Raw genomic sequence first — 24,299 nt, 5'->3', positions numbered from 1 at the left:
GTGACTATAATTATCACATAGGCGCCTGCTCAGGAGTAAATCAGGCCAACTACAAGAAAAAATCGGAGATCGCAAAAAAAACATGGAAGTGCGCCACCTGCAAAACTGCACAAGCCCGTGGTAGTAGTCAGGGCACAACAAAGCAGAAAGAGGCCGCCTAGACCTGGCAAAAGAAATTGCTGACATACAGAGCAAGCTTGCTACTGTACTGGAAATGAAGTCGAAGTTAGACAACATTGAGGCTATTATGACCACCGTGGGCTGCATTGAGAGCTCAGTAAAAGCAATGTCTGATAAATACGATGAAGTCCTCACGCGCATGGAAACTCAAAGTGCAGACATAACTGGCTTAAAGAAACGCATGGAAAAGCTTGAAGAAAAAGTTGATGACCAAGAAACTAAGAAACTGAGGCAAGAGATCAACAATCTCGAGCAGTATAGCAGACAGCAGAATATGGAAATACATGGACTGCCTCAGCATACCGACGAAAAGCTTTTAGACAAAATTAACCTTCTGGCCGATGAACTTGAGATTGCTCGACTTTCCGAGACCGACGTTGAGGCGGTGCATCGACTTCCAATCAGGGGCGATAAAGACGCTTCGGAAAGGATAGCACCTGTGCTAGTTCGCTTTTCATCTCGTGTGACTAGGGACAAGTGGCTTAGCAAGAAGAATGAACTGAAGGACAAACAGTCAAAGATATTCTTAAACGAGAACCTTACAGCACAAAATAAGGACTTGTTGTGGAGAATGAAGTCGAAGGCGAAAGAAAAGGAATACGAGTTTGCCTGGGTTAAGAACGGAAAGCTGTTTGTGCGTCGGGCCCCTCGTAGCAAGATTATCAGGATCGCTTCTGTCGATGATCTAGAGAAAATACGATAAGGATTCTGATGGGCCAAGAGTTGCTTACTTACTGGCTTTATGCCAATGACAAACTGCATTTCTAAAGGCGGCTATCATGACGCTGTTTCTTTCCGTGATTATAAGACTCGTTGTGCTAAGGCCTTTTCTGTCTGCCACCTAAACGCTCAAAGCCTACGAACAAAAAAGGACGCGTGTGATATGCTTCTGGACTCGTTAAATCATCGGTTTGACTTGTTCGCTTTCACTGAGACCTGGTTTTCCAATGAAATGAATGTTATTGAATTTAGCGGGTACAAACATACGTCAATTTTTCGTACTAATACAAGAGGCGGAGGCGTGACCGTTTATGTCAAGGAAAATTTAAGTTGCAGTGTTATCTCAAAATATTGCCGAATAAGTCCTCATTTTGAGACGGTTATGATAAAGTGCGAGAGCATAGTATGTGTGGTAGTATACCGACCCCCATCTGGAACACTGTCTATGTTTCTTGAATTTCTCGAAGAAATGTTGGAATGCTGCATACAATATAGCTCATCGGTTGTTTTCATTGGTGATTTCAATGTAGACATTCTTTGTCCTGATTTGAATAATCAAAAACTTACTGATATGTTTCTTTTATACGGGTATGAAAATGTCATTTATGTACCAACAAGAGTAACAAACAATTCTGGAACCTTGTTAGATCTTTGTTTCACGAACTGTAGCTCAGCCGATATTGAATCTGGTGTTTTATTAGCGGACCTGAGCGACCATCTACCGATCTTTATTTTTCTAACACACCTTACACAGCACACGGGGCGACCCTCGCGCACATGGATTCAGTACACGGTTATTAATGAAGAAACAATTAAGATATTTGAAAGACTAACAGCGCAAACAAATTGGGATGACGTTTACTGTTCAGAGGACCCAGTAATGGCGTACAATTTATTTTTAGAGAAAGTTGAGAACACTTATAAACAATCATTTCCAGTATTAGAATTCAGGAAAACTAGGAAAGTAAGAAAGCCGTGGATTAACAGAGCACTTTTAAACAGAATCAAGGAACGTGATAGACTTTTCGCTCTATTTATCAGAACTAGAGCTCTGGACTACTTAAATCAATATAAGAAAATAAGAAACAAACTAGGACATGACATTAAAAAAGCGCGCCATTCCTACTACGAAAACAAGTTTGCAGGTGTCATCAACAACCCAAGAAAAATGTGGCAAACCGCAAACCATCTCATGTCAAATACTCAGAAGAAAGAACTCAAGGAATTGAGTATTGAAGGCACAACTTATACGGGAACCTCGCTAGCAAATAAATTCAACGAACACTTCCTAAACGCAGGAGCATTTAATACAAACAACGCGGATAGCTCTAACCTTGACTGCAAATCATATATGGGTTCGGCTGTTGCGGGTTCAATCTATTTGACTCCTACTACAGAAGCAGAAATATTTACGCTACTAAAAAAGCTAAATAACAGTAGTGCTTGCGGAGTGGATAACTTGAAAGCGCAACCAATAAAATCAGTTGCACATCTTTTTAGCCGCCCTTTGTCGCATATATGCAATTTGATCCTAAGTTCGGGTGTCTTTCCTGATAAACTGAAAATTGCAAGAGTATCCGTTGTTCATAAAGGAGGTGATAAATGTAGCCTTAATAACTACAGACCTATCTCTGTCTTGCCAATCTTTTCTAAAATAATAGAACAGGTTATAAATACACGCCTTCTAAACTACTTCCAGCACAACGACGTCATAGTAGAACAACAGTATGGATTCCAAAAATCTAAGTCAACGGAGACGGCCCTTCTATACATTAAAGATCGAATAATAGATAACTTTGAGCATAAATTGTACACAGTAGGATTGTTTCTTGATTTCAAAAAAGCATTCGACTCTATCAAACATGAAATCTTACTGCAAAAGTTACCCAACTACGGAATTAGGGGTGTTGCTCTCGACTTAATTAAGAGTTACCTGTCAAACAGATTTCAGTACACAGCGGTAGGCAAAGTGCAGTCAGATATTGGTGTTATTGCATATGGGATACCACAAGGGTCTATACTTGGTCCATTATTGTTTCTGTTATATATTAATGATATTGTAAATATTCCACTAACCCCGCAAATTATCCTGTATGCTGATGACACTAACGCCTTTTTTTCTGGTGCGAATATTGTAGATATTGAGAGGCAGGCGAATGTCTGGCTGTGTAACCTATCGGTGTGGCTTGACGTAAATAAACTAGCCCTAAACACGAACAAAACAAAATATATTGTATTTCGACCAAAAAATAAATGTATGTCAGACATTCTTCTGCGCTTCGGCAATGAGCAAATTGAACGCGTTGCATCACATAAATTTCTAGGTGTAATCTTTCAGGAACACCTAAACTGGTCTACACATGTCTCAAAAGTTCGAACAGATATATCAAGAACGATTGGGCTCACCTATAAACTAAAGGATTTGCTACCGCCATGGTTAAAAAAGCAATTGTATTATGCTCTAATACACTCCCGTCTGCACTACTGTCTTCTTGTATGGGGTACGACCACAAAAACAAATTTAGAGAACCTACATGTACTACAAAAACATTTTCTGCGCCAAATAGAAAATGTCCCACGCCGAACTCATTCAGCACCGTTATTCCAAAAACACCGAATCCTGACTATCACAAACATCCTATGTAAAAAACTAGCACTAGCTATATACACTCAAATCAAACAGAATGCATCATCGTTCACTGAGAAATATCTTCATAAAGAACACATGTACAATCTCCGCCATACCATTTATAACAGAGACAGGATTCGTACAAACTACGGAACACAAAAGTTAACATATCAGATTCCTGACTTCTTGAATAAGCACGCCATGGTTATGAATATCATTACTGACAGTTCTTCAGCTCTAGCCTTTAAAAGAAACATTAACACATTTTTTTTGAGCACACAATTTTGACTATTTCCTTTTTTTTTTCTGGGTTCCAAGTAGACACCAGATGGTTTTTGTTGTGAATGTTTTATTGCTCCCGCTTGTTTATTTTTTCTTTCCTATTACTGCATGCGATTTATTTTGGCTGTTTGTTTCCTCGCAGTATGACTTAGCCCTGTATGCTATGCTGTATTAATGTGTTCCTTTTATGTTGATCGAAACTTTGTTTAACGATCTGACTGTACTTGCTGTTGAGTGATGTGTTTGGGAAGGGGGGAAGGGGGCCGACACTGAGTCAGGCATTAATTTGCCTTTATGTCTGCCTCCTAGGCACCTATTACTGCTGCCTGAATAAAATGACTTTGACTTTGACTTTGACTTTGAGCTGAGTGGCACTACCCACCGTAAATTCACCGCCTACCATCCACAAACGAATGGCCTGACCGAACGTCTCAACAAAACTCTCGCCGACATGCTGTCTATGTACGTGGACGTTGAACATCGGTCTTGGGATGACATCCTACCGTACGTCACATTCGCGTACAATACGGCACAACAAGAGACCACGCGCATGACGCCCTTCTCTCTGTTGTATGGCCGCGAGGTGTCCACCATGCTAGAGGCCATGTTGCCCCATGACGGTCATGACCCCGAAGCTGGTACCGAGGAATTTACTCAGCGCGCCGAAGAAGCACGGCAGCTTGCGCGACTGCGCATCCGGACACAGCAAGGCCGAGACGCTCGGCGTTGCAATCACCGCCACCGAGTAGTGACCTTCGAACCGGACGACATGGTGTGGGTGTGGACTCCGATTCGACGCCGAGGGCTTTCCGAGAAACTGCTAAAGCAGTACTTCGGTCCCTACAGAGTGGTCCGTCAGCTCAGTGACGTCACATACGAACTTCTTCCAGATGGCTCTTCTACTTCTCATCGCCGCCAGCAGAAGCCCGAAGTCGTCCACGTCGTGCGAATGAAGCCGTACTTTTCGCGCGAGCACCGCTAGCAGCCTACCGCCACGCCATAACCGCATGCTTCTTGTGACCGTTCGTTTTCTCACCATCCTTGCTTACGAACTGCTTATTTTCTGCCATGTTCTTGTGAACTGCTTTTCTTACCTTCTTTTCTTGCGCATCCATCGGGTCGATGTTTTTTTTTAGCGAGGGGGGTAATGCCACATTTCCACAAGCAGCCACTAGGCGGCTGCTCTTCGCAAGTCGTGTGCACCGCCGAGTGAAAGAAGAAGATCGGTTCCGGCCTCCTCTGGGTGCTCTTGGCTTGTTCTCCGGTGCCGTCCACGTCACCCCCCATTAAAGCCTTTCGGTTACGAGCCCCAACAGCTACGTAACAATATATATCTTTTTTAAATCATCTCGTGCCTATAACATTGTGAAACAGCTCCAGCCATAGATACTTGCATCTGTTTGTAAGGCAGGCCACCATACACTTTCCCACATCTGAGAGGATCATTTGTAAAGTCATAGTTTGAGGGCACCAACCGTGTCGCACCCTCCTTAATCCCTTCAAGCTATTAAGTGCTTCTGTGTCGGGATCCGTAGTCTCACAACCATATTCTAGCATGAGAGACACATTTCTCTAGTGTTAAGTTTTCTTCAATCTAGCCGATACCTGTTCTAAAATGCGTTTTAATAGTTTCAAAGACGACTAACATTACCAGCAATATGATTAAGCTGATCGTTCCAATAAAGATTGTTAGTGAGTGCTGCACATAAGCAGTAATTCTTGACAAATGGTATGTTTGCGTCAGTAGAAAGTATTGGGTAGTTGAAGGTCGTCTTTCTGTAAATTAGAGAAGATTTCAAAAAATTTTAAAATTTAATTCCGTGTGCCACGTATTGCACCATGTTAAGTCTTAGCTTAGGCCACGTTGCAATCTACAGGTGCCACACAGGTGACAGCACGGTAAATGCCACAGTCAGCGTACGATCTCACCCGACTAGCTACTTAACTAACACTGTCTAGTCTCAAGAATAGAAGACGGCACAGAACTGTTTGCCAGGAGACATTTTCACTCTTTCTAGAATAACGCGTTGCTTTCTACCGAAAAGATGCGCTTGGAGCCATTTGAACAGGGCAGGTAGAATTTTGAAGGTAGGTAACTTCACCACCAAAATCTTTTGTGCGACCGAATCAAAGGCTCTTGGAAGTCCAAGAGTGTACAGTCAACATGCTTACCATTGTTAACTGAGAGGGAAAATTTGTGAGCAAGTTCTATCATTCGTGTATCGCAGGAGAATCCCGTTCTGAAGGCATGTAGCATTTGGCAAAAAAACTTGTCTTATTAGATGTGGGTAAAACATTCATGTAAATGATGTGTTACAGCGATTTCCACAAGACAGTTGTGAGGAAGATGTCTGTAGTTTATAGTCATTGTTTCGTTTTCCACTTTTCTATTTTTTAAGATTGCAGTCCACGGTGGAGCGGGTGGCACAGCAGGCGGAGAGGCACCAGAGAGTGCGAGGCAGAAGGAACAGAAAGAATCGCTGCCTGACGGAGGTCTTCTCCCCAGTGACCTGTGTTTCTCTCCGCAAAATTTCGGTGGCAACGGTGGGATGATGACGCTCAATCGCACCCAGATACAAGCGCCGGACTTGGCCGACAGCCTAGTTCCACCACCGGCTGATGAAGCGCACGGTGACATTGGCCACCGCCGTTCTGACGGCCTCGACCTCTTCCGGATTCTGGACGCCACCTTCCACCGCACAGTGGGGACCGTGTCGACCAGCCGATGGACCTGCTGGACGCTCACTTGGCTGAACACACGCTTCGGCGGCGAGGGTCAGCTGCCGTGTGTCGGGGTGATGCACGGCACCACCGACATTCCGCAGAATGTGGAACAATATACCCGCCACAATAAAACATGCTCAAAAAATTTTGAAGTAACTTAAAGAACACTATCTGCATCTGCTTTCCCTCAAGTGGTTTACTTTCCCTTCATTCACACATTAGATAGCAAACATGCATTATTTTGTTTACTTCGTCGCAATGTCACACATGAAACTGTGCACTCAAAGCAACGTAGAATGTTCGCTGTTCACTACTACTCTGATTCACGCCACTCCTGCCTCCTCTTATATCTTTTCATTTCTTGTATACTGGATGAAAGCACATATTTTCTTTTCGGACGCCAGAGCAAATTTTAGTGTGACGCTTGTATGTGCGGAATATTTGCAAAAAAAGTGAAGCTACTAGAAGTAAAAGAGCTTTAACGTTAGTATGGTCAAATCCATCCTACAGAGGGCTCCTCGGCGATTATTATTGTTCCGTCCCCCATATATGATGTCGCAGAACTGAACTGCGAGGAGGTGGATATTTCAGCAACTACACAAACTGACTGCCCTGAAACAGCTAAATTTGTGTCGATCCGCTCCCTGCTAAATCTTCCCTGCAGGCCGAAAAAGCGAGAAGGGCCCTTCATTCTTATTCTCCGTGTGCTGGCTACCTCCAGCACCCTCCTTTCTGCATATTTATTGTTAACAAGACATAGTGCACAGTTAGATAAAACTAGCCAATATGCATTGCTCAGAGAAACATTCTCTCAGAATTCAGTTATGTTGTCTTATAGATAATGTGGATCAGAAACAATCAGCCAGAATATAAAGCAAGCTAAAGATTGATTTGTTGGTGTATCAGAATAATATGCAATTTGTTTATATAGAATTACCAGCCTGAAATCACTTGCAAACATAAGTACCTCGAGTACCTGATTTTATTCTAATTTTTCTTCCTTTCGTCGTTAGGCTTTCCGGCGGTCTAATTTTTCCTTTGAAACTTATACGCTGTTTAATTAAAGCTAGCGTTTCAGGGAAAGATGCATGATCGTGTCTCATGGTTTTGAAGAATTAAATGCAAGATGCATGCAATGCAGGACAGCCTCAATTGGAGAGACATGGCGGAGGCCCTTTCCCTGGAATCGGCGCAGTCAGGCTGATGATGATTGTATCTGTCATTTCAGACCACAGGTGCTCCGAGTATGCAGCCTGAAGAACTAAACACAGCCCACCTCGACCACGAACGGCGCGACAGAATCGCTGATAACGTCATACTTCCTAGAAAAGGGCACCTAAGCGTCAGCGCCTAGAATTAGTGACAGCTCCACCATGCGGAGAGACAGTCCTCCGTCAGGTATTCATTTATGTGACGCAGGCAGAGTTTGAAGCCCTACCCGAACACCAGACACCGAAACGTCCGCCACAACTACGTGAGCAGCGCGTTTCTTTACTGATGTCACCAAACTGCATGCAGCTCCTACGGCTGCTGACACTCGCTGCAACTGGAAGCAACTCCGTCGTCACTCTCCTTTCGAGGTACATGCCACCGAGACTTTCTTAGGAAGTAGCAGCGGGCCCTCACGTCAAGCCTGCTGGCCCCTTGTCCGTTTTCCCAGTCGAATACATAGCTTGAACAGACTGTTTCATGCTCATGTGCTATACGCGCACTAGATTATTGAACAAAGATAGCCAGTTTAAGCGACTGATAATTCTTCAATGCTGCTCTGCAAATGCCTAGAAATGGAGGCCATGACGTCTTCAGATTTCACAATGAAATTAAACAACAGCGACAAAGACAACAACAACAACGACAGTAACAGAGTTGAAAACAATATCAGATGTGTTTACTGACGCCCTTTATTGGTGCCTTCCCGTTTATTATAGTGTTCTGCAGCTTTCTTCTACCCATCGAAGGGAACAAATTTGCCCTTGTTCGTTTGAACTTGATTAAAGCACTCATTGAAAATGCACTTTGATATGAACGAGTATGCATATTTTTGAAACAATATGAACTAATTCAAGGGGAGAAGTGAAAGTGCCGGTCATTAAATGGCTGAATGCTTCTTGTGACTCCATCTGTGATCAACTTGCCACTGCTTTAAACGCAGTAAACAGTTTACGTTGCGTTATCAGCTATATATAATTCGCAATTTAAACAACGGAGTCAAAATATTTTAGGAAACAGGTACGTGTAGAATGCAAAAAGCCTCTGCCACATCGCCTGGGCCTGTCCCGACATTCAGTCCGGCCCTCCACACCTCAACCCTACCCCAGAGCATGGGTTGCCACGCTGACCAGCTCGATTCGGAAAGACCTGCTCCAACTGACAGACCGGACTAGTTATACAGCACAAGCCGTTGGAATCCTCGAGTTTGGACCCTGCCCGGCGCTGTAGAAAAGCTACCCGCTAAAATCAATTACAATTTTTCGATTCGACTCGACCCGCAATCATGAGTTTGCTCTTACCTCTTATCTGTAGGACGATGGAAGTGTGCTCTCAAAAGGCAAAGGATTAGTTTAATTTTGAGAGACACAAATTGAGCAGACAGGATCAAGCAGCAAACATGAGTTTGTGCGATGCTACCCGAAATTGAAAAGAAATGAGAGAGAGAGAGAGAGAGAAACAACTTTATTGCCATAGATTGGCGGGATTTATGGCAGGCGGGCTTGGTGTGGCCCCCAGGTGGGAGCGACTTCCTGGGCCCACGAAATCAGTGGCGGTTGGACGCTCTTGTCTGGCCTTCTGAGGAGTTGGTTTCATCCGTCCTCGGAGGGAGCTGGCAGTAAGGTTCGAGGGGGCGGATTTCCCGCGGAACCCCAGAGGATGTGCGCCTTGGTGGCGATTTCTCCCTGGTAACAATTTTGGCAGACGGGGTCGTATTCCCCGTCCGTGATGAGTGAAAGTCTAGAATGGCTAAGGATAGAGTGTGTCTGCAACCTGCGGAGCAAGGTGGCTTGCGCTCGATTCAAGTCGGGGTTGGGAGGCGGATACTGGCGTCTCATCTCTCTGTGGAGGTTGGCAATTTCGTCAAAGGTCTGGGGAGCCTCGGCAAGGGCGTCTGGGTCCATGGGGCCGGCCGCCCGGTTGGTTAGTCCTCGGGCTAGTCGGTCGACCCCTTCGTTTCCAGAGTTTCCCGCGTGGGCGGGTACCCAGACCAGGTTGATCTTATGGTCGGGAGTGCAGCCGCGAAGGAAGCATATAGAGGGGTGGCAGATGAAAGCTGCGAAGTAATTTTGTATCGCTCTTTTGGAGTCGCTTAGGACTGTGCGCGTACGTGGGTCAGCGATGGCCAGCGCGATGGCGGTTTCTTCTGCCGCTGTGGGAGAGTGAGCTCCTACTGTGGCGGCGGTGACGAGAGTGGATTGTGGCGTGGTTCCACAAGCCACGTATGTATTTGCAGTTTGCCGTGCAGAGTCTACGTGTATTGCGTGTTCGTCGGCAAGGTACGTGGCATCTAATACTTGGGCTTTCAGCTGACGGCGCGTATTATGGCGAACAGGTAGCATGTTTTTGGGGATTGGTTTTATAACTGGGCGGCTATAGACCCCTATTGGAATGGGGGTCGTGGGGTGGACGTCGCCTATGGGGTTGATGTTGAGACGGCTAAGAATGAGCTGCCCGGGTTTAGTGCGGGAGAGGCGGTGGATTTGGGCGGTCTTGTGTGCCTCTACGAGTTCTGTGTGTTGTAGATGCCGAGTTGGAGGAGGTGCTGTGTGCTGGCGTACTGAGGTAGCCCCAGTGCCGCTTTGTACGCTGAACGTATAATGCCGTTCCCAGCTTCCTCGTCCTTCCGGCGGAGGTGATAGTAGGGGCAGGAGTAGACTATCCTGCTAATGAGGAAAGCTTACGTGAGCCTTCATACTCCTTCATACCTCTGCGGCGGGTGCTGATGCGGCGGATAAGGCCGTTGATCTGATTGGCTGTGATGCGTACGCGCTGAATGGCCTCCGATTTCTTTTATGCGCGCAGAAAGACGACACAATAAGACAAGGTAGACAGGACGGAGTGCCATACTCAGATTTCTTTTATGCGCACACAAAGAAATCTGAGTATGAACCAACCAGCCCCACAACGTATATTAGTGGCCTCCGAGTTTTGCGTGTTGTTCTGTATTACCATACCCAGAACGCGGATGGTACGGACTGGAGGTATGGGATGTGTGTCGACTTGAAGCACAATAGTTTCTTGGGGGTCGGGGACGCGCAGGCGAACCCATCTGTTCCTGATGACTAGTAATTCGGACTTCGTGGAGGAGCATGCGAGCCCGTTCGCCTGTACAAAGGAGTGTACTTTATCGATTGCTGTTTGGAGGGAGTTTTGGATTTCCCCGTCAGTGCCTGAGTTGGTCCACAGGGTAATGTAATCGGCATATATTGAGTGTTTAATGTGAGGTATCTCTTCCAGGAGTGGAGGGAGGCCTCTCATTGTAGTGTTGAAAAGGAACGGAATAGGACTGCTCCTTGTGGTGTTCCTCGGGTGCCTAGTGTGATCTCGCTGTGGAGGTATGCAATGTGAAGTTCTGCTGTACTCTTATGAAGAAAGTCGGCGATGTAGTTGTAAGTGCGAGTGCTTACATTCATTTGTGAGAGGTTTGCCAGGAAGGACGCATGTGACACGTTGTCGAAAGCCTTGCTGACATCTAGGCTTAGGATGGTTCGTGTAGCTCGGATGGGTCTCGGATCGAGGATGTCGTGTTGGATTTCCCACATAATGTCTTGAGTGGAGAGGCCGGTCCTGAAGCCGATCATAGTGGGGGGGAAAAGGTCCTCTTGGTCTACGTGAGTGTGGAGTCTATTGAGTATGACGTGTTCCATGACCTTTCCCAGGCAGGATGTGAGCGAGATTTGCCGTAGGTTGCCCAGCTCGAGTCGTTTGCCTGGCTTAGGTATGAAGATCACTTTGGCATGCTTCCAAGTGTCTGCAAGGCGACCCTCACGCCAATGTTGGTTGAAGAAGTCCGTGAGTGCCTCGACGGACTGATCTTCGAGGTTAAGAAGCACCTTGTTGGTTATGTGGTCGTCGCCGACGGCCACGGTGGTTTTAATCTGGTTGAGGGTGGCGCGGACTTCTCCTGCCGTTATGTCGGCGTCCATGTTTGTGTTCTGAGCACCCGTGTATCCTGAAGGGATGGGGATTTCAGTGGAAGTATTGATGTATTTGTCTTTCACGGTAGCGAGGAGTTCCTCATTTGTTCCCTGAAAAGCGTGTATGACACGGGTGAGGTTCTTGTGAGATGTGGATTTGGTGCGAGTTGGGTCCAGTAGATATCTAAGCAAGAACCACGAGCTTTTGCACCCTAACTGACCGTTAAGACGGTCGCAGGTTTGATGCCATTGCTCCTGACTCAGTTTGATGGAGTAAGCTTCGATCTCTCGCTCGAGGCGAACGAGACGGAGCTTAGGGGGTCGATTGTGTTTTTGGCGGAGCCAGCGAGCGTTAAGACTGCGCTGGGCCTCCCACATGTGTATGAGTTTGCCGTCGGGAGAGGGGCCATCCTCGTCCTGGGTAGTCGTGGAGGTCGCTTTGGCGGTGTCTTCGAGCAGAGAGTTTGTCCATGTGTCCAGGTCGTCTATGGGGGCCGAAGTGCGTTTGGCGCGCACGTATCTGAAGGCGTCCCAGTTAGTGTGCTTGATTGTTTGGTTGGGGGCTTTGTGTGCAGCCGTGAAGGTTGTGCTGAGAACATAGTGGTCGGTACCTATGTTCATGCGGAGGTTTACTCAGCGTGCGTCTGGGATGTTGCGGGCGAAAGTGAGATCGGGGCAGCTGTCCTGTGTGACACTGTTTCCAATGCGAGTAGGCCTGTCGGGGTCTAGGAGTAGTGTCAGGCCCAGTGTTTGGGCTGTCTCCCACACTTTGGCTCCCTTACGTCCGCATGCTTTGCGCGGTAGCCCCACTCGGTATGCGGCGCGTTGAAGTCACCTAAGATGAGCAGCATCCCTGTTTGTGCAGTCGCGCAGACCTTACGAACGAGGGTTGCCACTCGTGTGCTTTTGTCGCTAGGGGGGCTGTAGACGTTGAGGATGTGGAGCGGGGCTTGTGAGCGGCTGTTCGGTAGGACCTGTACGAAAGTGTGCGGAACCTCGGGGTAACTGAGGTCTATATGAATGGCTGCTAAGTTTCAAGGGACCAGGATGGCGGTGTTTGGCCGATGGTCTGGTGTCGTTTGTTGGTTATATGCGGCGTAGCTGGTAAGTTTCGTGTCGATGTAGGTTTCTTGAAGTGCGATGGTGTGGAGGGTGTGCAGCTGGGCGTGCAGGTTTAATAGACATGCGCTCTACAAGTAATAGAAATGTAAGATAACCGACGACTCCGCAGAGTCTTTCAAGTCAACTCGGCGAAAAGGATAAGCAAAATTCAGGTGCTGTGAAGAAGGCTGCTTGAGAAGAATAGGACTGCTTTAAGACCAATGTGAAATTCCTTTGTCCTGTCTTATTTGCTCTTCACGGCTATTAGAAACTCAAATAAAAATAAATTATTGGAGACGAAAACTGCATCCGCGTGACTTTGGGCGCTGCCTATTTATTGTCCTCGTTAATTTGTATTGTCGAATTTTGCTGAGAGACAAGTCGCCCTCAGAAATATTTTAGTTACGAACTACACTTTTTTGACATAAAATTCCTAGCCTTTTCGATTTTCTTTTGTTAGCAGCGTAAGCTCTTGTATTTAAATCAAAAACAGAACTAACGGAGATTTCTCCGTCAACCTCCCCGCCGTGCAGGGTGGCCCTTCGAAGATTTGCGCATGTGCCTTGTTGGCACCTTCATCTCTTGCTTCGTCGTGTCAGGCGGCGCTTCTGTTGAATCCATGTCAGTTGGTTTTCTGGCCGTCGGCGAACGTTCAGCGGCTGCCCGGGCTTTTGGCGTCTTTCCGGTTGATGTCTGCGGGCATTAAATGAGTATCTAGTGGAAATACTGCTTCAACGGTTTGCTTTTAATGCTCTCGCGTTAAAGACCTCGTTACGAAGAAAATCCGGAGTCGGCGTTGTGAGCGATTAACAGGGTGGCGTAGGGTGGCTGAGACAGCCGCCCTCGGAGAAGCAACTCTGGTGGGCAACCTGGGTCGCGTGACTTTCTGGAGTCATCATAACTTACCCGCCAGTTTGTGGGAATGCTAACCACACTGGCTGGTGGCACTTAGATTATTGGTCGATCGCGAGAGGTAGTTCAGAAAGAGCAACTTGGTTTGCACAAGAACCACAGGTGGCAGCCCCTGCCATCTCAGGGCAGTGGCGCATCTTCTAACCGCTGCACCATTACGCAAGGATTGGTATGAGGACTGGCAGGAATATATGAATGTAGAGTTGAAAACGACGAAATCCGCATGCATGGGCAGTAGCTGAATAACGCTTTCGCGACATATCCTTAGAGTGGAGCTTAAGTAACTCCTCCAATTTTGGCAATAAGTGATCGATGTAAACTAATGTGCCCCTTTTAGTACCTGTGCACTAACTATAGATATTTTGCCAAATTAAACATCGCTCAACAAAAATGGGCAATCGAAGGCTAATTTTCGTATACACGATTGATGTTCGTAGCCTCCCTAAACACACTATTTCTCAATACTGGAAATTGTACTAATAGGGTGTACCTGAACCCTGTACGGTTTGCTCTTCTCCTTTTAGCGGAAGAATACCTCTAGGCTCCAAATTTTTACTACAAGGTGACGGATGACCCCTTTAAAAATAGCACAGTTATAAAAGGACACGAAAAAGCTACCTGGGAGCAGGTGTGCACGGCCTATTTCTTGTTCGCTTTTTTGCAGTGTTTTCTTTTTGCAACTTTTGCCGTGAAGCAGCAACTCTCATCATTGTCTTTAGTATTGGCTTCTTCAAGAAAATAAAATTCTGTCTCGGCAGTTGCACAGTGGTTACGGTGCTCGGCTGCGGACTCGAAAGACACGAGTCCGATCCCGGCCTTGGCGGTCGCATTTCAAGGCGAAATGATTGAAGCCCGTGTAATGTGGGATGAAAGTGCACATTTACGAACCCGAGGGGGTCGAAATTTCGGGAGCCCCTTATTACGGCGTTTCTTATAGCATGAGACGCTTTAGACGTTAAACTCCATAAAACCAGATTCAAACAAATAAAATTCTGTAGCCCGTATATACTTTATTAGCTGCATTAGTATCTGTAATAATATTCATAAATCGAAATGTGGCAATTGTTTCTTTGCTCTATGGCTTTTTGTAGTTATAAACTGGGGCTCTACTGTCTATATCCAGAGCACGCACCTTATTATCATAAGGTGGCTTACCGTTTCAACAGTGTCGGGTGTTCTTTGCTCAGGAAGACCGAATTCTTCTTTCTGGGCACTGCCCTTCACGTCCTCTCCACTTGGCTGGTGAGAAAAAAAATGGCAGTGGCTCAGCTCGGCTATGCCAGGATATACGTAGCGAAAGCATGCGACAGAGCTGCCGAAGCGAGCGGAGGTGAGCGCGAAAACGAGGCGCGCGGTGTGACGTCATGCCAAATGGAGCGGCAAGCGCGCGGCGCCCGCTAGCTGTGCCGGTTGCTAGGCAACGGCTCAATGTCGGTCTCTGTGCCGCCTCGGAGCAACGCCACAGCGAAATCGCAAGTTTGTGGCCAATGTAGCGTTCGCTACAAAACGATAAGTCGAACTACTTCCCATGAAAGACTACAGAACGTACAACCCAAGACGCACTCACGAAGCGCTTTTTTCCTGGGGAAATACGACCTTAAAAAATTTCATTACAGAACCATGACGGCAGGTTGCGGGTTTGAAAGACTGATACCATTACGGCTTACTTGTACCTGCCACTTAGTAACCCCCCTTTAGCCGTTTCATAATCAGTACCGCAGGGCCGGGACACTTTTTTCCTGCCGCCGTGGTGGCTCCGTGGTTATGGTGCTCGGCTGCTGACCCTAAAGACGCGGGTTCGATTCCGGCAGCGGCAGTTGAATTTATATAGAGGCGAAATTCTAGAGGCCCGTGTACTGTGAGATGTCAGTGCATGTTAAAGAACCCCAGGTAGTCGAAATGTCCGGAGCCCTTCACTATGTCGTCGCTTTGGGATGTTAAATCCCACAAACTAAAACTCTTTTTCCACATTTTTTTGTGCAACCATTGTATTACAGTACTGTAGAAGACGCGACGAGTACTTATTGCCTTCCTCTGTCAAGCTCAACGCGCAGCTTTAGTTTCGGCGCCGCGTCACTTGAATGGTAAACGTTTAGAGCAGCCTTTCTCGGAAACAAAGCAAGAACACGCAGTGACGCCCAAAGCGTGACTGTGGTAAAGCCCCGAATTTGCCAGCTGTGCGCGAGTTAACCGACTTTTACACGCCTATGTCAGTTCAGCGATTACTCAATGAAACCATAAAAATAATGCATGATAAACCGTGTTTCCTCAACGCAATTCTTGTATTTTTTCTACAGCACAGAAGCCATAAAAATTCTATTGGATACAATAAACTGATTTTATGCACTGCAGTACCGACAGCGAGCAGCAATGTCTCCAATAAATTGGCATGACGGATAATAAATACCCAACAGTTCTGCACAAAGGCATTTTTCACGGGGAAACAATTTATAAACGCAATTTTATCATCTAATGTAAGATCGGACTGTAACAATCAATATATCCTCAGATCACCCGACGGCAGCCACGCATTTTTTTTTTCGCTGAACGTTTTTGCTATCGTCAAAAGCGTTCCCCATTGGTTTCCTATGGCAGTCTTATCTGTTTGATGCGATCGATGGAAGCAGTTTAAAAGATTTTGCTACATTAAAGAATGGACAATTACCTTCAAAATTTCTGTGAGACTATCTTACAATTTTCTTATTTTCAATTTTTTTCTCAGAGAATGTCGGACATGGGCTTCACAGGAAACATGCTGTTCCGTTGATTTACTGCCTTTTCAAGTGCCGAGAATCTCGACGTTAGCACACGCTAACATTAATAGGAACGTATCTTCCCCATTGAGCTAAAATTCTCGAAAGGTATATAACAAAATTTAAGGGTCTACTAGGTGGTCGAGAGCATGATATGCGTTGATAGAAAATCTAGTAAACTCGCAGTCTATTCTAAGAAGTCTCATAAATAGTGGCAGGCGCATCCGAGACTTCGACATGTTTTTGGCTGCTGTACAAGCCACTGCCTTCTCCCGCTCGCGTTCTTCGACGTGGACAGCCTGAGTGGCCGCCCTGGATGCTTTCGCAGCGTGAGTAGCAGTCGCTTTCAGCGGCCCATTTTCGAGAAGAACTATGCTCTAGAGGTTTCTTGCTGCCTTGTTTCTTTTTAGAGTCAAATGACGCTCGCTTACGCCCCTACGGAGTTCGAGACATCTTAGGCCACCAGAACCAACTGCTCACCTTTGTGTGTGCGGCTACATGAACCTGCTGTTAGCGACTCAAGCGAGCCTCTCTATTTCTTTACTCAATCAGCTTTATTTCGGAGTCTCTAACAACAATACTGTCGCCTAGAGTATGAACCGCACACTAACGCAAAAAAAATTGATGAATCCTACGATTTGAAGAACTAGCGTTGGAGGCGTCCTATTAGAATCTGTAGCCCGAAACAGAGTAGCGATGACCGAGTGCTCTAAGGCATTGGGAAATGGAGCAGCCCTGTTGGCGCCAGCACTAATTCGAATGGCGCTCGGTGCTTGTTCTTTTTGCCCGTATACTATCGGGACGGAAATTTTCGGTATGGTTCGGGTATGTTTGGCTTGGACATGGCTGGGCTCTGGGGCTGCGCTCTGGGGCTGGGCTCTGGGGCTGGGCTCTGGGGCTAGGCTCTGGGGCTGGGCTCTGGGGCTAGGCTCTGGGGCTGGGCTCTGGGGCTAGGCTCTGGGGCTAGGCTCTGGGGCTGAACTCTGGGGCTGAACTCTGGGGCTGAACTCTGGGGCTGAACTCTGGGGCTGAACTCTGGGGCTGGACTCTGGGGCTGGACTCTGGGGCTGGACTCTGGGGCTGGACTCTGGGGCTGGACTCTGGGGCTGGACTCTGGGGCTGGACTCTGGGGCTGGACTCTGGGGCTGGACTCTGGGGCTGGACTCTGGGGCTGGACTCTGGGGCTGGACTCTGGGGCTGGACTCTGGGGCTGGACTCTGGGGCTGGACTCTGGGGCTGGACTCTGGGGCTGGACTCTGGGGCTGGACTCTGGGGCTGGACTCTGGGGCTGGACTCTGGGGCTGGACTCTGGGGCTGGACTCTGGGGCTGGACTCTGGGGCTGGACTCTGGGGCTGGAGCCTATCCTTAGGTCGTCGGGCTTCATGTCGAGCCTCAGCTTCGCCATAGTTTGCGGGTGATGTGCAAATTTCACTAACAACGGCAGCTATTAAGCATTTATTGCTTTCAAAATCTCTTAGTACATCATCCTGTACGTAAAGCTTTAGCTGTATCAGAACTTTTGGTTCCATGCGGGTTCCTCTCAGTGTTTTTGCACGATACAATGCGTGATTGCTGCGCAAAATCATATTGTCAAATAGTGTGCTTGAGAACAACACTTTTTTCGGGCTTCGTACGAAACGAACTGAAGTGTGCCGCTATGGCTACAAAACAAACACTGATGACAATTCCTAAACAACAACAACCCACCTAAAAGAATTTGCGTGTCACCGTTAAACGTGCTTTGTCTGACTGGTACAATAGCATCCAAAATGAGTGAAAGTACTTTTATGGCTACTTTAAAGCAGACGACAATGCGCGCCTAATGTGTTCTACAGAGCGTTCAGGATTACACTTCGAGCACTGTGGTTATAAGCAATGAGCACTGCACGGAAGGAGCTTGCTAATTATAGTTTGGTAACCAGGATTCAAAGGACAGTTTTCGTTGCCAGTGTCCAAACTAATTAAATTAAACTGATATTCTTTTTGCATACTATTTCTCTTTTTTTTATTGAAAAATTCGAGGCAGTCGTGTTTCATGACTACACCATTCGATATAATTCTCTTAGCCTGCTCATAAATCACCGCTTCTTTCCGTCTAATTCAACCCGCAAGAAAGCGAGACTCATCACGAAAAATCTCTGATTACTCGCAGCTTTCAGGTATCGAGTAGTCTTTTCCATTTCGCTTGCCCGAAGTGAGGAAAGGTGTTGCCAGTTTCAGCCATTGCTCTATATTGCTGGCATGAAAACAAAAACGCCATACGCAGGAGCTGAACTAAACCGGGAGGACATTGAAGCCAATAATCACTGCTACTACGCTACTACGCACATGCGCTACTACGCGGCTGTAGCTGTAAATTCACAGGCAACTATCTACAAAACAAAGAATACTACGATGGTCTTGTGAATCAGAAGATTTAAGGACTAGTATCGCCACTACGTTTCCAATATAAACATGCAGGCTAATTCCAGCGGCGAAAGCGTTTAGTAATTTATTTCTTGTAAGAACATATTTCCGAAGACATTTAATTCATAATTTTGTGCCCGCTTGTTCCTTCGAGCGAAGTGCACAAATTGAATTCGTTTACGGTTCATTGTTTGCCTTGAGAAAGAATTGCGGAAGAATAACTCTTCGATACCCTGTTCAGTACGAAGACTAGTGTTTCATCTCGAAATTTCAGAGGGTAGGATTACATGCCGTACCGTGGTTCTCATTAGGGTGAAGATCACCAACGCCGCGATGATAAAGCCGAGGAGGACGAACGCAGACAAAATTTCCTGACGGTACTGCATTGTCGGGTTGGGCTGCTGGATGTTCCGCGCCTGGTAGATTTTGTTCTGCGGAGCGCTGGGGGAAACAAAATTGCAGTACAGGATGGAAAGGTTTCGAGCTAGACTAGTCGGCACCAAACAGAGCGATGGTATAGATTGGCATGGCATCGTACGGTATGGTATCGTACAGTATGGTAAGATATGGTATGGTATGGTATGGTATGGTATGGTATGGTATGGTATGGTATGGTATGGTATGGTATGGTATGGTATGGTATGGTATGGTATGGTATGGTATGGTATGGTATGGTATGGTATGGTATGGTATGGTATGGTATGGTATGTGGGTTTAATGTTCCGAGAGTTGCACACAGGCTGTCATAGATGGCGTGGCGGCGGGCTTGCCTCACGTTTTCCCCTTGGATTTCTGATCGTGCTCTGACATCGCGCAGCACACAGGCGAGATCAAGAAGGAATATGTAGGCGATACCCATCTGATACAAAATTGGCTTTTTTATGCAGAATGCATTCAAGGGATGGTTCCTAGGGTATCCTCTCTGCAGGTTTTCAAGAAAAATCTCAGACGTTGCAAATGATGCACGCGCTTTGAACTCTTGTATCAACACCATCATCACCCCTAACCAAACTACGCCAACTCCAAGACCTGTGCAAGATGCAACCACCTTATTCCAGCAAATTTCCTACTCTCATTGGCCTAACAGACTTTGTGCCACAGCCTGCTGCACCGTAAGGGATATGCCTGCATTATTTAAGATTGTAATTTTGAAGTCTGTAGCTACAGTGAAAAGAATTTCGGTGAGTAATTATAGGTGGTGGTATACGTTTTAATTAACGCCTTTTTTATTAGCCCGTGAAATAAACAGACGTTTTGCAAAAATCATCTACAACTTTTAATAAACGCAAGAAATGCATCTAGCACTAGTCAGAATCTGCGAAATGTACATAATTTTCGCTAAGAATGCAATTTGTAAGCCCAAATATATAGTTAAGTGAGATTGAACAGCCAAATAACACTTGGGGATAACAGAAGAAATACAGGTTTGGAGCCTCTTCAGAATATTACCCATGCGTTAGGTCAGGTAACGGGATATCGCTTATGGCTTCGAGAGCGTGTCTATGACTAAGCATTTTATGTATAATGTAACAGTAAAATGCACGGGGAATGACAGGTTTGGAATTTTTCAATAAGGTGTGCCGTTCCTTACGTCAATATGCAGTCATGTAGAGTTAGGGCGGTGAAGTCATGGGTTGTCAGCATCATCACTCCGTAATGAAATTTTTTAAAGCACGAAATAAAAGTTAATGTCAAGAAAGAAAACAAGGCTAAGGCTACTTAATATTGAGTTACCTTAACTGCTTGATGCAAAACTGCGCTTACTGTGGTATTTTTCCTTAGCTTCTTTTATAAATTTAGGATTCATGTTTGCATTCTACTCGAAGTCGGACGTCTAGTAATATGTTTTCAACATTAGTAACCATCAAAAAAATCGGGCACGAAACGCTGGAATTCAGCTTTTGAAAATAGGAGCTGTGTTTGCGCTATCCCGAAATAAGCGGGTTCGGTCCCGGCTGCCGCGGTCGCATTTCGATGGAGGCGAAATTCTAGAGGTCCGTGTACTGTGCGACGTCAGTGCACGTAAAGAACCCCGGGTGGTCTAAATTTCCGGAGCCCTCCACTACGGCGTCCTTCATAGGCTGAGTTGCTTTGGAGGGTTAAACCCGCATAAAACAAACGAAACCGAAAGGTCTACAGGATAGCTTATTGAGTACGCCGTGTATCTGCGTGTTACCTGTAGCCACTGAGCCTTAATGCTCACTCAGTAAGAGCAAAGCGTGGTTCCCAAAATATACATGCACCTTGAAAAGACCCCAACACAAAATTAAGATTCCAAAGAGCAGAACTAAGGAGAACTAATAGAAGTTTAAAAATCCGTTACAGTCTTGAGCTCAACACATCAGAAAGATTTTATACGAACTCAGCCGATGCACAAGATATTTGCACCATCTTCTTCCCGAACTTCAGTACTGAATCGGCAGACTGAATGCACAGATTCGGTAGGATTCAGAGTCCTGAAGAGCACTTGATCGCGCAATAAGCACAGGTGGAGAACAGGCGTATATACAACTCTGCACTGGTTGGCACCCACCACTATATGTCAACGAACGAATAGAAATGAGCAGATGTGGGATGCCGGATATAGCCAAGCTGTAAACCTGTAGTTCGTTTAGTTCAATAATAGCAATCACGCGTTTTTCACGCAGAATAGTACGCACTGCAGGTAGCAGAATTCTAGTCACCTCAACATGCGTTGCCGCGAAGGCATGCCCCGTACAGGGCACGCCGGTATTGTTAAACTGACCGGCCTCTCTAGAGTTGCAAGCCATAGCCTTCAATACCCTGTGGAGCTTATGGTATTAAGACGTCAGAAAGATCCGACTAAAGCTTCTGTGACTTAAGCAGTGAGCTCTTCTCCATGCATCGGACCCTCGTGAATGATAACGTTCGCATCGTTTTAAACCCACCGTTACACACGGCGAAACTGGTACAGTTTGTATAGAATCTTCATGTGCCAAAATGGCATCACTCCTCTCTTTTTGTGACAACAACGAGAATGGCGCTCAGCCTTTTGCCATACAAAATATGGCTGGCACGCTCGTGTGTACAAAAGATCCGCTTTCGTAACCGCCGTTCTTTGAAAATGCCTTCAGTTTCATCGAACGCTAACTACCTGCGCAACGAACCGAACACAAGGCAGGTGACCGCGCACTCAAAAGCTGAATCGGTATTCCTTCTCTCCTGAAACAAATTTTTCTTCAATTCCTGTGCAAGCCTCATATCAACTCATCAGCTGACTTGACATTTATTTCGGCGTTAACGGGTGATAAGCGTCGCCTTCTGGACACTAGTAGAGATAACCATGGTTGTTGCTTCGTCAGCAACCGCAATAGTAAGCGGGTAGTCTTACCTGAGCGATGCCAAGGAGGGCTGGCGAGTCTGCCTGAAGACCTGTGCCATGGCTACGCGAGGCAATCAGCAGGCCGAGAGACGCACGGAGAAGGGGATTCGCGTCTTGAAGAGCGGCGTTGCAAGAGTTGCCTGAAGACTCCGTAGGTTTCACCTGCTTGAACGGCGCTATTGATTGGTTGGCCTCTACTTCTTTTACTACAACCCACCGAAGATCACGCGCCCAGTGGCCTCAAGGCTGGATTCTCTGCTGCGTGGAATTTTTTTTCGGAGTGGATGAGTGGACATAGATTCCAGTCCGCCCCAATAAGAAAAAAAAACTGGCAGGTGGCAGAGTGGGCGGCCTGCCTATCCAGTGTCCGGAACGCAATCAAAGTTACCGACGCCAAGCCGCGTATATAGTTGCCCGATTCGACATACCTTTCGCTTTCTAACCAGGTTGAACGACAGTTAAATTTTTCCTCTCGGCACAAAAGCATGACTAAAGAACAAGGGTTTAGATGACGTGGTCTACAGACGAGATCGATAGGCACCCCACCTCTCCTCGCGCACCTTTATCCTGATCAATGGAAACCGGATTTTAAACACTGCGGCCACTGAGGCCGTGCATCGGCAAGGTGGTTAAGGGATCCACAGGGGAAATACTGAAAGGTGCCGGAGGCTTTTTGTGCAGACATGCTTTGTGCAACTATGATGCTGTGGGTATAGTGGTATTTATCCGTGCTTGCCTGTGCTGCACATTTTGGCAACGATTTCATTGCAGCGGCTCTTTCAACGGCCTTCTACAAGGTGAGCATTTAATCCGACGTGAATAGGATGCTCAAGATATTTTTCTACCGACTGCCGCCAAGTTTGGTCAATGCAGCTTCCAAGATCACAGCTTTGCGCCACAAACCAAAATTCAGCGAATACTGCGTGACAGATTCGAATTCTTCTTGGGACTGCTTCCAAAACTTCGCTCCGCGCGCAATGTCGGAAGGTTGCCTTCTAGAATTAAAGTTCGTCTATTGCACCTAAAACTGAGCCCTACCCAGTGGACGTTTAAGAGCAGAGGAATTCATTGAAGTGAGTAAAGCGAGAATGGTGTGTAATATATTTTGCCATCACATCTGCCCAAGTCCATTCCGTCCTACCAGTTTGCGCATCAGATCATCTTAGACCTGATTAAGCAGGCAAATGTTTTTTTTTTTAATTTACCTCGTTTCACCTTTTGTTCTGAATATCGCCAGAGCCTGCAAAAAATGTAATTTCAAGATTGTTATTGTCCTCAAATCAGGGCATGACCGTTTAGTGCTGGCAGCATGTGCTGACTTTGTGCTTTCCTTATGAGTCGTATTGGTGTGCCTAGTTTATGGCAGTTAAATGTTTTTATTACTGACGTGCACAGTACGTCAGAGGGCTGCAATCTGCATTTCGCCTCCATCGAAACGCTTCTGCCTTCACTCGTCCCTCGTGGCGCTGTTGAGGTGTTCACTGAGAGTCAAGCAGTTGATGCGAATTTTTTTCCTAAATAAATATATTTGTTTTCTGCCATTATCATGCGCTGGTAGAGAGCACAATATTTCCTTCCACGTGAAAGTCATGTAAGTCGCCAATTCGCCAAAGAAGAAGTACAGCTGAGCACCACGAGCCTCGAGCTGTGCGCGCTCTGCTCTTCAGCGAGGTCTACCGTCCTTCGCGATAATCCTTTGTGCTGCTGCTTCGAGGGACCACTTCTTTCTCCGCTCCGTGAGAGTCCGTTCCTCGACTCGTCGTCTTGGTGAGTGAATTCGTCGTTCGTTGCTTTTGGCTGCACAGCCCCAGAATGCGGTGTCTAATCCCGACCGCGGTGGCGGCTCCTCGGTGCTGTGCGGAATCAGTGCGCGGTGGCAAACCCTATGTGATAGAAATCGACCATGGGCCATCTTCTACGGCGTGCTTCACAGCTCGGGTGTCGAGCGCGGAGGTTAGGCCCTACACCACCCCCCGTTGACTCTTTGCTGCTTGTCTACTGCGAAAAGCGAGCAGCACGTCTTTCACCTCTTCTGCAAATGAACACTTCTCTAGTCAAGACATGTTCGAAGATCGCTTAGGCGATCGATGAATTTAATAGCTTCGACTTGATAAAAGGC

At 46.5% G+C, this 24,299-nt stretch overlaps 2 protein-coding genes across 3 annotated transcripts in view; one reads left to right on the top strand and one right to left on the bottom strand.

Moving 5' to 3' along the window:
* Positions 1-6,705, top strand: part of LOC149324574 (uncharacterized) — a 37,011-nt gene extending 30,306 nt beyond the window's left edge. For both annotated transcript variants that reach the window (XM_089565422.1, XM_089565424.1), the window contains one exon: positions 6,211-6,705. In XM_089565422.1, the coding sequence (XP_089421548.1) occupies position 6,211 (1 nt within the window). In that variant the 3' untranslated portion in view covers positions 6,212-6,705. The remainder of the gene's footprint in view (positions 1-6,210) is intronic.
* A 6,472-nt stretch (positions 6,706-13,177) lies between these two features.
* On the bottom strand, positions 13,178-22,239 carry LOC149324573 (uncharacterized). The gene is made up of 4 exons (XM_089565383.1): positions 22,190-22,239; positions 19,134-19,278; positions 14,833-14,916; positions 13,178-13,458 (listed from the first exon to the last, which is right to left on the bottom strand). The coding sequence occupies exons 1-4, from the start codon at positions 22,237-22,239 to the stop codon at positions 13,279-13,281; spliced, it is 459 nt and encodes a 152-aa protein (XP_089421509.1). The 3' UTR covers positions 13,178-13,278.
* Positions 22,240-24,299: the final 2,060 nt, after the last annotated feature.

The sequence above is a fragment of the Amblyomma mixtum genome, unplaced genomic scaffold (assembly GCF_055824585.1).
Source record: "Amblyomma mixtum isolate Tamu unplaced genomic scaffold, ASM5582458v1 scaffold_23, whole genome shotgun sequence".
In the NCBI taxonomy this organism is placed as follows: domain Eukaryota; kingdom Metazoa; phylum Arthropoda; class Arachnida; order Ixodida; family Ixodidae; genus Amblyomma; species Amblyomma mixtum.
The sequence above is the reverse complement of the archived record's forward strand: the minus strand, read 5'-3'. Positions and strand labels throughout refer to the sequence as shown.

Coding starts and splice junctions, on each gene's coding strand:
- LOC149324573 (XM_089565383.1), bottom strand. CDS start 22,239: ATGGCACAGGTCTTCAGGCAGACTCGCCAGCCCTCCTTGGCATCGCTC. Junction 19,279..22,189: donor CCCTCCTTGGCATCGCTCAG/GTAAGACTACCC, acceptor TGTTTCCCCCAG/CGCTCCGCAGAACAAAATCT. Junction 14,917..19,133: donor TCACCCTAATGAGAACCACG/GTACGGCATGTA, acceptor TTTTCTCACCAG/CCAAGTGGAGAGGACGTGAA.